At 41.2% G+C, this 14108-nt stretch overlaps 2 protein-coding genes across 9 annotated transcripts in view; one reads left to right on the top strand and one right to left on the bottom strand.

Moving 5' to 3' along the window:
* WIPF3 (WAS/WASL interacting protein family member 3) overlaps positions 1-5649 on the top strand; it is a 39079-nt gene extending 33430 nt beyond the window's left edge. For 6 of the 7 annotated variants that reach the window (XM_069007205.1, XM_069007202.1, XM_069007201.1 and 3 more), the window contains exon 7: positions 657-1477. In XM_069007205.1, the coding sequence (XP_068863306.1) occupies positions 657-805 (149 nt within the window). In that variant the 3' untranslated portion in view covers positions 806-1477. The other variant, XM_069007206.1, reaches the window with a different exon arrangement.
* The window catches only part of SCRN1 (secernin 1), a 41259-nt gene continuing 32350 nt past the window's right edge, over positions 5200-14108 (bottom strand). For both annotated transcript variants that reach the window (XM_069007207.1, XM_069007208.1), the window contains exons 6-9: positions 12528-12693; positions 10425-10605; positions 8248-8407; positions 5200-8006 (exon numbers count right to left, since the gene is read on the bottom strand). In XM_069007207.1, coding sequence (XP_068863308.1) covers positions 8249-8407; positions 10425-10605; positions 12528-12693 — 506 coding nt within the window. In that variant the 3' untranslated portion in view covers positions 5200-8006; position 8248. The remainder of the gene's footprint in view (positions 8007-8247; positions 8408-10424; positions 10606-12527; positions 12694-14108) is intronic.

The raw sequence follows: 14108 nt of genomic DNA on the forward strand, positions 1-14108 counted from the left end.
AGTTAATAATTTTAGTACCAAAGCTCATGTGTGTCTCAGACCTCAAAAGTTCACTCAAGACTCTGTCATAGGATTAACAGGGTAGTATAATAGAAACATTTCTGTACAACCTTATACAATGATAGAAAATTAAGGCTTTTTCACAAAGGATTTGAATTCAATCAGTAGAAAAGCATGTACTACCTGCAAAGTTACTTGAAAATATGAATAGTTCCCATAGTGTGCTTACATTACCATTCTTAAAACCAGATCTTGGACATTTAGAGGCTTCAGCCATATAGGGCAAAGACCACAAAGAATTATTTTTGTGGTCTGATGAATTGGCCGTTCATTCTTGTTTACAGCTACATGTCTTGAAAACCACCAAGGAATACCTCTATTACCACAATACCATCAATGCAGAAAACTGGAACGGCAGCCAGAAGCTTAACTTCAGTTTTAGTAGCAGGCAGTGATTGCAATTAAGGCAGAAAACTTGGAAGGCTCACAGAACTACTCATCAAGATGGTTTTTATGGAATGAGCCACTATCAATTCCAGGGGAAAATAAGCCAGCATTTTTAATTGAAATTACTTGTGGCAACACTGTTGGGGATTTTTTTTTTTTTAAGTTTCTCTCTAGCAGCCACTAATGTTTATTTCCCTGAAACTTCCCAGATGACTTTGAATCTAAATTTACTTTCCATTCTGTGGAGGATTTCCCCCCACCTGATGAATTCAAACCATTTCAGAAAACATATCCCAGCAAGATACCCAGGGGTAAGTGTGTAAACATGAAAAAATCTGATCATTATCAAGAGGTTTAAGAATGGGGACGAAAAATAAAGAACTGAACCAGCATTAACATAACTGAACTGCTAGCATAGGCACAGAGAGGAATGGGACTTGTCACAGTGGCAACAGGGACCAAAGATATAATGAAAAGCACTTAGTTACTTTAGCATCTTAGCTAAAAACAAATTATGTGGCTGGACATGCAGCCTGTGTTTCTAGACTGCTAAATTTGCAAAGCCTGTGGTGTTAAAAACAGTAATGTCATAGAACAGACTTGGGCAGCTATTGAGTTTGATGTTTTTGTTCATTAACTTGTGAAATCACAGAGAAAGGTGACTTTATCCATGTATTCCATCATGTATTTTGATTTAAATCCTATGCATGGTGTTTTACACACCTGAATAGCAAAGTAACTTAGTACCTGAATTTTGTCAGGAAAGTGATAAATGGCTGAACCTTGCTTTATTTTTTTTTCCTCCCTTCTTAACTGAGAAACTTAGAATCAGGTCACTGTTGTAAGAGCAGTTCACCTATCCAGCTTTGAAAATGGGTAGTTGAAGGTGCCAAAAGATCTCATGCCCATATTCTGCTTTTTGTAAAACACGGTTTTCTGTATTATTAGATCTCCAACTTTTAATAACCTTTTGTTATGTTTTGTTTTGTTTCCATGCTAAGGTACTTTGCATGACTTTTCATTCCTATCTATTTACAGATCCCTCTAAAAATCCTCCATTAAGAACACATGTGAGATGAGAAGAGTCTTCTGATGCTCTCTGGACTAGTATTAAAAAAGAAGATCAAAATAATATATAAAACAGAAGGGGGTCCCCATTGCAGTGATAGATTGTACTTGAGTCGCAAGTACTGCAATGTTAACATTTCTATAAACTGGAAAAACAGTATCAATGACACCTTTTGAACTGGCCTACATACTACAGGAATGTTAGTGCAGGCTTTTAAATTACTGTATATAGGTGAATATTTTTTAAGCAAAGCAGCATAAAATTTAAATTCTTTGTAGTGTTGAAACAATTCTCATTCTTATCATTCTGACAATGTTACCTCAGAATGTTTTGTGCTATGTGCCTGTAATTCTTTTTTCCCCTTCCATCATAATTTTTGGAAATTCCACAGTTATTATTCAGACTTTTTTTCAATGAACTGTCAAACTAATATGCTGTCTTTAGTCTGTTTTTACGTTTCTTCACTTCTTCCATTGTGCCTGTCCTCAGCATGCAGCAGGATGTCACTTTCATGAAGAGATGGGCCCACAATCCCTTTCTCATGAAGCGTGAAGAGGAGATGCCAAGGAGCTGTGGCTGCTATTGAGCCTACCTCCTAATGATTACAGATCCGTATAGGGTAGTGTCTGAAGAAGCCCAGCTGGGTAGGGTGGTCATGGACTTGACAAAGATGAGAGCACCCTTCCAAAGTGAAGGAAAAGGAAGTTGCTCTATTGTAAGCAAGCAAAAGAAATGGTACGTGTGAATACACATGCTGTGATGAGTGTATGTAAGGACATGTATCCTGTCTTTTCCTGCCTGCAGAGTGGATATTTACCATTTCTGTGATAGTTTACCTTTACCCAGCAATTACAAGGCCTTTGGATGAGTGGTCCAAAACCTACATTTTAAACAGGCAACTAGAGCTACTACTATTTGCCAGCAGAGAGGATTCCTTGTCCAAAACGCACCACGTGGAACACTCAGCCCCCAAAGTGGTTGTTGTCTCAAATAGAGTCGGTTGGGAAAAGTAACAACCTAGCAGCAGACAAGACTTGAACTTCTGCTTTTAATATTCAGACCTTGGGTAAGGTCTCTGGATCACAGATGTTCAGATCTGGTCCTAAGATGTCTATTTCTAGCAAGAATTACCCTTACTCCTGTGCAGTTCACTGCATTGGGAGAAGTGGTGCCAGGTCACGGGAGGTGATTCTTCTCCTCTGCTCAGCACTAGTGAGGCCACCCCTGTGTGCGGCCACACGTGCTGTGTCCAAATTCTGGGCTCCCCAGTGCAAGGAAGACATGGCCATGCTGAAGAGAGTCCTACAAAGAGCCCCAAAGGTGATGAAGGGACTGGAGCATCTCTCCTTTGAGGAAAGGCTGAGAGAGCTGGGACTGTTCTGGCTGAAGAAGAGAAGGCTCAGAGGGGATCTCTTCAATGTATATAAATATTTGAAGAGACGGTATAAAGATGGAGCCAGACTCTTTTCAGTGATGTCCAGTGCCAGGACCAAAGGAAATGGGCAGCAACTGCAACACAGGAGGCTCTGTCGGAACATCAGGAAACACTTTTTGACTGTGGGGGTGACTGAGCCTTGGCACAGGTTGCCCAGGGACCTGGTAGAGTCACTCCTTAAAGATATTCAAAAGCCATCTGGACTTGGTCCTGGACAACTGGCGCTAGGTGACCCTGCTTGGCCAGGGATATTGGACCAGATGATTCCTGGAAAAGCTGGCAGCCACGGCTTGGACAGGTACACTCTTTGCTGGGTTAAGAACTGGCTGGATGGCTGGGCCCAGAGTGGTGGTGAACAGTGCTGCATCCAGTTGGCAGCCAGTCACTAGTGGTGTCCCCCAGGGATCACTGCTGGGGCCAGTCCTGTTTAATATCTTCACTGATGGTCTGGATGAGGGGATCAAGTACACCATCAGTAAATCTGCAGATGATACCAAGCTGGGAGCATGTGTTGATCTGTTGGAGGGTAAGAGGGCTCTAGAGAGGGACCTGGACAGGCTGGATCGATGGGCTGGGTCCAGCAACATGACGTTTAACAACTCCAAGTGTTGAGTCCTGCACTTTGGCCACAACAAACCCCTGCAGTGCTACAGGCTGGGGACAGAGTGGCTAGACAGTGGCCAGGCAGAAAGGGACCTTGGGGTTCTGGTCAACAGCCAACTGAACATGAGCCAGCAGTGTGCCCTGGTGGCCAAGAAGGCCAGTGGCACCCTGGCCTGTATCAGCAATAGTGTGGCCAGCAGGAGCAGGGAAGTCATTCTTCCCCTGTACTTGGCACTGGTGAGGCTGTACCTTGAGTGCTGTGTCCAGTTCTAGACCCCTCAGTTCAGGAAGGATGTTGAGATGCTCAAACACATCCAGAGGAGGGCAACAAGGCTGGTGAAGGGCCTGGAACACAAGCCCCATGAAGAACAGCTGAGGGAGCTGGGGTTGTTTAGCCTGGAAAATTAGGATCAGGGGAGGCTTTATCACTCTACAACTACCTGAAAGGTTGTTGTAGCCAGGTGGGGGTCAGTCTCTTCTCCCAGACAATGACTGATAGAATGAAAGGACACAGTCCTAAGCTGCACCAAGGGAAGTTTAGGTTAGACATCAGGAAAAAATTCTTCACTGAAAAGAGTGACTGGGCAATGGAATCATCAGGGAGGTGGTGGAGTCACCATCCCTGGCTGTGTTTAAAAAAAGACTGGCCATGGCACTCAGGGCCATGGTTTAGTTGATGAGGAGGTGTTAGGTCATAAGTTGGACTTGACAATCTCAAAGGTCTTTTCCAACCTAGTTCATTCTGTGATTCTGTGACCTGTAGCCATCCCTTTCAATCCCAACCACCCTTTGATTCCCCTTCTTACAGCTTTTCTGGGTTCCTAGACCTGGGTTATAACACCCCAAGGCAGCACTACAGGCTGGGGGCAGAGTGGCTGGAAACCTGCCTGGCACTAAAGGACCTGGGTGTGCTGGTTGACAGTGGCTGAACAGGAGCCAGTGTGTGTGTGCTCACGTGATCAAGAAGGTCAACAACATCCTGGCTTGAGGTTCAGAGGGGACCTCATTGCTCTCTATAACCCAAAAGGATACTGTGCTAATGGGGGGTCAGTCACTTCTCTCAAGTAGCAAGGCACGGGACAAGAGGAAATGCCCTCAAGCTGTGCCAGGGGAGGTTTAGATTCAGTATTTGGAAGAAATTTGTCACGAAGAGTGGTCAGGCATTGGAACAGGCTCCTCAGGGAAGTGGTGAAGTCACCATTTAATAGCTGCAGGTATTTAAAAGACCTGTAGATACAGCACTCAGGGACATGGTTTGCTGGTGGACATGGCAGTGCTGGGTTAATGGTTGGATTCAACGATCCCAAGAGTTGTTTTCCAATATAAATGATTCCATGATTCACAAACTTGAAAAAGAATACTGCTATTCCAGGGTGAGTCTGGTGCTAACAGCTAGGCTATTTCAGTTATGGCATTAATTTATATAATTGCCATAAATTCCCCTCAGTTAGAGCTGTAATAATGTTATAGATCACAGATGATCTTTCCCCATGGTGTTGCCCTTGAACAAAACTACTTAGAAAAGACAGGCAACTGCATCTTTACATCCCTGCTTTTCTCTTTGTTCTTATACCAGCTCTGTTGTGCTCTAACTATTCCCACACACATGCATGTTCATGGTGTGAGATGGTGTAGGGGTAAGAAGCTCTTCACCCACAGGACTCCAAGAAAGCAACATTAGTCTTTTTCTAGCCTATTATGGTACCTTGCCGTACATCATGTGAAAAGAAAAATGAAAAAAAAGTGGTGATGCTTTGACCAATACTGTCACTGTCATTATTGTAGTTACTTGATAAATATGCATGAATATAGTAACAAGCAGGGGTCTACATTGCTGCTCAAACAACTGGAAAAGTTGAATACTGCTTTAAAAACTATTTTGTTATAGTACTATTAAAGGTGGCATATTGTTGACTCTCATTTATTCTGAAATTTGTATACTGCTTTGTAGTAAGTACCTTCCTAAAGATTTTAAAACTACTTAATGCTAGACTACCTGCCAGCATATATATAAAGGAGAAGAAAATTTTACTCCATTTTTTATTATGCTTTGGGTATTTTAGAAATAAACATCTTTCAGAGATGAAACTAGAAATCCTGTGCCTATTTGCTAGCATTACTGAAATGCTGTTTCCACATATTTGTCATTCAAGATCCACTGAAGCTTCTGGAGATACAGAGAATCACACTGGCTTTCACCCTGGGGCAGCTGGTCACACAAGTCCCACTGTGTCCTTCCACTGAGGCACAGCTCTGCTCAAGACCACTGGAAATGTTAAGACCATGCAGTTGCTCTGGTTTATACTGACTGCACCCAACCATGTTTTTTGGTTTTTGTTTTTAAATGCACTACACAACTGAAGCAAAATCAACATACTATTAGAAAATTACTACCTGGATCACTGTGCTCAAAACCATTTATTAATTCCGTCATATAAGCAGTTCCAAATACGGACATAAATGCCCATGAGATAATTGCTTTCTTCTTTCTTAAGAAACAGGCAAATAAGATATATGATATGTTTAACAGGAACACCCACTTCTTTCATCTTGCCTCCCTCCCAACTCTCAAAGATTAGAGATCCAAGTTGTGCAAAATAGCTGTGAGAATTGGTTTATCCTAATTTTTGTCCTCTGGCTGGGGCAATCATTTTATCCCTGTTCCCTGGGTGTTCAGAAATACCCAGCTAGTCCTATCAGGAGATGTGATTTCATGGGAAATCCATTTACTTCAGTTACGGGCAGCTGGAAAAAGCACACTTCTCTTTCAGAGGGCTTCATCCCACACAACATTCTCTGAAATCAAGTGTGCTTCTTGCAGTCAGCCCCTCCTCTGACTACCATACAGAGCAGCTAAATTTCAGGGTTTACTTGCATATTTTCTTCTCCCATTGTCTACACTTTAAAATACTTAGACACAGGAATTGGTCCTATGATAGACAGCATGGGAGGATTTTTTTGTGAATGGGAGATTATTAGGTAGGCCATAAGAGAAAATACCTTCTTGCTTGTTTTCTGTAAATGAAAAGGCTCCATGTTTTCTTGTCCAATTGCCACTTGTCATGTAAGGCAATACCAAAGTAATGAGTCTGAATGGAACAATATCATTGAAAAAATCCTGAGAATTCAGTGTGCTAATATGGCAATGACTATTTCCCTGATGCACAACTCACAGTTTCAACTCGAGGTGTTACTGCTTTCTAAGGAGCTTTTACTTCCTCAATACAGAAGCCTGTGGGTCTTCACCATCCACTTTCCCAAACAGTGAAGGATTTTAACTCCACATGTTAACTTCCACTTATTAAAGACATGGACATCTTCTTTCAATCTCCTCTATGAAAAAAACCCACCAACCATCTTCACTGGACACAGTGTTTACTGGTTTAATTCTCAGTGTTTGCCCTATCTCACTTCCACAAGAAGAAAATACAATGAAAAGCAGGTCTGCCTGTAGGACTGTGGAGGAAGGGAAGCATGCTGCATCACTGCACTTAATATAAGGAAGCATAGGACAGCCATTTCTAAGCCTAACCAGTTGGATTGCCACACCCACCAGCAACTTGCTGGTCCTTAATGGATTCATCAGCCATGTATCTCACAACAGAGATTACTAAAACTGTTCAGCAGTACAAAGGCAGAAAGATGGAGAATATCCAGGTATTTATCAATGTCCAGTATCTATTCCTTAAAAAAATTCCAAATTTGTAGCTTGTGTATAAATCTGACACCCTATTAGTTGCATCTTAAGAGCCAATATGTGTAGATGTCTATGGCATCCAGGCTGGCTCTGCACTTCTGTACTCAGTTCTGGAGCAGCAGCCAGGTGTACCACAAACACAAGCTGCCCTAAGCTGGCTGAGGGCAAAGGCAGAACTTAACCTGGGGGACTTAATTCTGATAATTTGTACAGGCATAATGTCAGGTGCTGAGTTACTGCAACCAGATACGGCCATATGAGGCCAGCACAACAAGGTCGAGAACCAGGACTTACCCTCCTGCCCGTCTCAAACTGTCATTTCAACTCTACCATTTCAACTCTGCATGAATTAGCAAGAAGAGAAAAATGCAAGTCAGCTTTGCTGCAAGCCTAGTCCTGAGCAACAGAGGGAAAACCAGATTGCTTTCAATGACAATATGGCAATTAGCCTGATGAAGTTAATCTTTAATTGGTTGCCCAACATACATGTTTTAACATTCTGTACTAAATTAGCCAGCATGCACACAGTAATTGGACCAGTCAGTGACTTTCTCCTTTCACTATATACATACACAAACAGGAACACCACAAGATTGGACAAAGGAAAGCAATTTGTTAACTGGATACAGCTAGCAAGTAACATTTTTTCCTCTAGAAATGTTTTTTCCTGCAAAATCACAAGTGTGAAGACTTTCTTTCAAGGCTTGAAGAACATTGCAGTCTTCCAGTGAAAAGGCTAACAATAGCCACCGTAGCTGAAATGAGATAAAATTTGTTGAAAATCCATTCCAAGCAAGAGTGCAATTGAAAAAAAATCGCCTGCAATGCAGCATAGGGAAAAGGGATTTTGGAGACAACCTGAGCAAGTAGACAGGTGGGTTTGAACCCAATTCTTAACATCCTCAGCTTAGTGTAAAAGAGAAAGAGGAGGTTCAGAATTGGACCCAACATTTCACATTCACTGGTAGAGTAGTACCTAAAGAATTGTTTGCTTACTTTATTTGAAGAACTTTAGTTCTGTGTCAACACAGTCATAGAAAAGATCCACTACTTCAGCTGGATCCAGAATCTCTGTACGAGAAAGGATATCTTCCATTGCTTCTAAACCTTGTTTTTCAAGGTCTAACATAATCCTCATCAGTTTCTGGCCTTTATCCTAAAGGCATGAAACAACCAAACTCAGTTAACCAGCAAACAGGCTCATTAAAGCATTTTACTGTTTCTCTTCTGTTACAGAGACATTTTCAAATATTTTTTAAAATGGAAAAGCCTTTTTAATTACAAACTATATCTGTTATTAGTTATTTTGGATGGCCAAAAGCTAAAAGGAACAGTCCTGGACACTTTGTGCATTAAGAAAAACAACAAAAAAGGAGCTGCTATGTTTAAAGCAAAGAAGGAAGAGGGTGAAAGATGAATAGAGGAAAATTATATAAGGCTTGTACATATAATAGAGGTAAAGCAAGTTCTTAAGCTTGTAATCCCACAAACAGAACTATATGAGAAGACTAGAAGACCTAAGAATTGTACAGATTGTGGTATTTGCATGTGCATCCCTCAAATCAACACCTGCAAGATGGTCAACAGGTGTGAAATGGTGCGTCATGTAACAGTATTAAGACTCCAGGTCCCAGGGAGGTTTTGTGTGCCATTCTGACTTACTACTCTTTGTGTTTCTAGAAAATTCACTCCTGGAAAAGGTGTCATTTCATTTTATCCAAAGGTTATTTAAACTCTTTTTTTTTTTTTTTTTTTTTTTTTTCATGGAGAAGCACTGTTTGTTTTGCTTGCAGGTTTCAAAACTGAGATTCAGGAAAAAAATGTCATTTAGAATCAGTGCTGGTTCTGAGTTTGTCAGGATTTTTCTCAGCAGTTTGTCCAGAAAGAATAGACCACCTCATCCAAGGTTTAGGCTCTTGGATGGGCAGGTTTTACAGCATGAAGCCTGAGCAGAAACTGCATTTCCTTTTCTGCCACAACTATTGGTGTCTCATTGTGGGGACTTTAACAGGCAAGAGTTCACAAGATGCTAAGATGCCTCTTCTAGGTCTTCCCTAAATCAACATCTTGCATAATGATATGAGAGCCAGCTGCACATTAAAACAAAATTAACACAGAGGTCACATATTTTAAATTACACCATTCCAAGAAATCAAAAATCTAGCCCAAACTGCATTTCAATAACATTTGTACCAGCAAAGCTTATCATAGCTTCCTTAATCAATAATGGGTAAGTCTGAATGTTGTTACGATCGTAGCAAGACTCTGACTCATGCAAATACACACAGAGGGAAATGGTAGGAAAGCAAGTCCTCTGTGGAAGTTCAACACAACCATGTGAGGGTCTTCCACAAATTGCCTGAATACCAATAAAAGCCTGACTGGTGTGCCCTGGTGGTCTCTCCCTCTGTTTCATTACCTCAAAACCATGTACCCAATTTACTGCTGTAGTTGTAATTGCAAATGTCAAGAAGTTATTGAACTACCTGCCCAATGACACCAAAAGTTTTATCCCAACCATTTGGAAAAGCTATACAGAATAATCCCCTTCTTGACTTTACTTATTCCAAAATTATTTGCATAAGAGATCTTCAACACTTGAAGTTTTTACAATGGAAGGTTTTCAGCCCTCAGGTATGTATTGCATGGCTCTGCAAAGTGTCGTTTCTTCTCATATGGCACTGTCAGTTAAATCTTAAAAATTAACAGAAATGCATTGAATTGCAAAATGCAAGACTTGCAGAACTGTCAAGTGCAAATTATTCCTTCAAGAAAAATACCTTTCCAAGCTATGTAGTCCTTAATCCAGCATATAATTTAAATTATAACACTCCTGCTGTCATCCTATCACATAATTCTGATACCAGGTTGCACTAGCATCCAGTGTTCTAATCACTAAAAGACTATATCCACAGTGGGGCCTGAACAAGATAATCAGCTTACCAGTTTGACTTTGCATTTTGTAAAAGTAATGAAACAGAGCAACACTCTCAGGATAACAAAAACTATGCAGAATAGTTTGTCCTTCAGAGGGCATCATTATTCAAGCTCAACTTACAAGGATTCTAAGAATATTCAGAGAATGTTTTTCAGTGAGTGACTGTGAACTAAATTATGGAGTTAGGAATCTACATTGACTTCAATTCTTTAATTCCAGGTCCCATAGCTCTTACCTGATCATTCTCCAGGAGAGATCGGGCCCATTCATGTGCCTTGTACAATTCATGCCTACGATCAGGTTTCTCCTGGAATCGAGGTATCTTTTTAGCAGGATCATCATTGCCAAAAGAAGGAGACTGTACTTTTGGTACTAATTTTACATCATCGACAAAAATAAAGGGTTTAAATATGGACCTGAAAGAAATGAGAATTACTGCTTGCAGTAATAAGAGAGATCTCATATATGTTATTGAAATGTTCACCAGGCTATTTTAAAACAACACATACAGAGCAGCACAGGTAATTCATCTACACTAGGCATGGATAAGGTTAGAGACTTGGTACTGGTCACAAGCAAAACAAATCTACGTGCTTTAAAAGAACTGGGTTTGGCAATTATTGTAAAACCTTACTACCCCTTTTTACCTATAAGATTCTCTGGTGTCCTCATGCCAGTTCTGCCACTTCTTTAGAAGAGTAGCACAGATTTTCTTCTCCCAAGTTTTTTGTAACAAATCTCAACATTCAGCCTCACATCAGTTTTTCTCCTCTGTTCCCACTGGCATCTCTCCTCCTCCTTCCAGATTTAATTTTTATTAAAATCATAAATAAACACTTGTGTGGAGCAGGGAAGATTATGTATCTTGCTCAATATCAGAGGATTTGGCATATAAACAGCAGCATTTTAGAATTTTACTTCAAGAGCTGGGGGAAGACATGGCTACCAATATTGTGACACTTCTCAAACAACTTCAACACTGAGTTTGGATCTAAACTCCAGAGAGAGACAGACAAAAAACCTCATCAATGTAGGATCTTCATTCCTGAGAAGCTAAAAGTAGGTTTTGGCATGGAACAACTGCCTTCCTTCTCTTTAGATACAGAACAATAAAGCACCCTGCACTCTGCAGTGAAGAACCTGCCAAAAGTGCAAGACTTCTGCAACACACAATTAAAAACCACTGCCTGTGTACAGTCAGCAGGTTCGGTGCTGCTACCCTTTCCATCACTGTCACGAAGCCTTGCTGACTAAGAATTTACATGACTCACTAGCTGCATTTAAATAAAGCTTTTTAAATTCATTACAGTGTAGAATAAAGCAAGAAAGGTCTCTAGACGAGGCTTTCAATAAAAGTTAGGTTTTCCATGTTCAAAAGGACAGAAATCCCAACACAATAATTTGAAGCCTTGCTCCTTTTTATCACAAAGGATTTGCATCAAGTCAAAGAAAAGTTTGGGTAAGCAAGTTTAAACTTGACAGTTAACCCTGAAAATCTGAGTTACATAACACAAGGTGGGTGGAAAGTCCCTTTGGCATGGATGACTTCCACAGCCCTCAGTAAAACCTAATGATTACTACCAGTCGTCTTACAGGAATGACTGTCAGCTGTTCAAGGGCACCATCTTCTTCTCCCCATAACCTCTTTACCTCAATGCAAGTGGCAGATCTCCTGAATAACTGCAAGTGGTTTAGTTTAATTTCTGTGAATCCCAGGTGGATTCTGTTTAAAATACAAGATAATTCATTAGTTCTTTGATGCTCCAGCCCATGAATTCCCTAATCTCCTCAGATACTTTCAGCTAGAGAGGACACCATGTAAACCAACTAGAAATTGTCCCTCCAATAAAAGACATGCTTGGGATACCAGCAATTTGCAGATGTGTTGCTGTGTTAACATTTTGATGTCATATGAAGCTGCCTAGAGTACACAACCCCTCTTTGATAGTTAAGACACTTCATTTTTTTGCGTTTTGCACCCACCTGTTCAAGGAAGTGACTTGGGAAGTCCCCAACCTCATCATCTAAATAACTTTCCAAGTCAAAAGCAACTACACTGGAATTCCTGGGTCCTCCCTAAACTGCATTTCCCCTAGAAGCTCTGACTTTAGGCAAAGTTCCAGATCCAGTCTTTCAGCCCAGTGGTGTCCATTTGGAATTGCAGCAAGATGCAGTTCGGTAACACAGGACTGTCAGATTGCACATCACAGAGCACTGACTGCATTTCTGGTTCGAACATGCTCTTCAAGTATGTTCCAGTTTGGGTGGCAGGGTTTGGTTACTACCTTTCAACCCATCACCTGCTCTGCACCCCAGGGACCCCAGTGCTGTGGCTTACCTTGAAGGGTCTGGCGTGCCAGTGAAGTAATGAATACAGGGAAAACTAGGGTCCTGAGGCAGAACAGACACTATGCTAGCTGTAGTAAGGAAAGATTCAGAGTCCACACAGACACCACTATCCTTGTCACGCAGGACATCAATCATAGCTTGTGCAGAAACGTCACCTATATGGAGGGGGGGAAAAAATTCCTGAGTGTTCAAGGGCTCGGAGTCCAGGTAAGGATTTTAGCCTGAACAAGCTTTGGCCTAAAATGGCCACTGACACTTGACATGGGCATGTCACAAATCCCAGTTAATAGTTTCTACTTAAATAATGAAAGAACAGAAAGAACATGCCTAGCTAGTAAATGAGAATGGGTAAGAAGCATTAATTAGGCATGACAATTGCCAGGTAGGGAGAAATGTTATTAAAAAGGTACTTTTTCAGGAAGAAGGCTGTAATACTGCTTTAGCAGTCACTATGAACAGACTACTTACATAAAAAATCCATTTTTCTCTACCCAAGCAGGGCAGAATGAGAGCACCCTGATCTCCACTTCTTAATTTCAATTATCTCTCAGTCAAAATTTTGAAACATCATCTTGCAGTCACAGAACGTTACAGCAGCAGACCTAGACACCAAGATTTTTCTCCAAACCCCTATCTACAAGAATCCCCTGTTCTCACTGTGTTTTCTGCCTGTGTCACTCACAGCTTTGCCCCCATGGCCACTCCGTGTTTTCTGCCACTGCTCCTTTGGTAGGTGAGGCTTCTTCCCCTGTACCTTCTCAGACTCTGCAGTGACTCAAACCTCCATGCACAAGTTCCTCAGCACACCAGGAGACACGGAATGACTCAGCAGCCTGCAAGATTTTCAGCCACAGCCATCTGTCTGCAGGGGCCCTCAGGGTTTTTAGAGCTATAATCCAGGTTTATTAGGATCTTTTACCTATAGGCCCTTAGAGTTACTGTATCTACCTCAGACACAAACCACTCTCCCTGCAATTGTATAGCCTTAGCAAGAGCTCTGCAGTGCAACAAATATCTCACCTCTATACTCTCTAGACATTTGCCAACATGTGAAAATGCCAACGCTCTAGTAAACTCACATCTGTAGTTAAAAGCCTTTTAGAAAATGATAATTTGTGCTGTTTTTCATGCATGAAAGAGCAGATATATGTCAGCCATGCACTGCTGCAGGCTGGTCATTTCAGAGGTATGCTGGCCAGCTGCAGTGAACTGAAATCAGTAATAAATTTGAGTCTGGAAATAAACCCTTCCTTTGATTGTGGGGAATAGGCACATTGTCTGTTCCAGCAGCTTCATTCCACTCAGCCATGAGAAAGGAACTTCAGTTTGCAGCTGTTCTTCCTTTAACTATGATCTTGAAACTTTCCCCAAAAGGTTAAATCTACATTTTCCCCAAAATGCAGATTCCACTCAGCTCAATCTTTAATGTGTGAGGCCATATTTTTTTTTTAATAATAATAATATCATTTTAGTGTTAGGTAGGGCTACTAAAATTACAGGAAAGCACAAATGCAGTGGCACATCATGCACATCAAAACACTGAAGGAAGTTACTTTGCAGTTGAAATCCT

This window comes from Aphelocoma coerulescens, chromosome 2 (assembly GCF_041296385.1).
Source record: "Aphelocoma coerulescens isolate FSJ_1873_10779 chromosome 2, UR_Acoe_1.0, whole genome shotgun sequence".
Taxonomy (NCBI): Eukaryota; Metazoa; Chordata; class Aves; order Passeriformes; family Corvidae; genus Aphelocoma; species Aphelocoma coerulescens.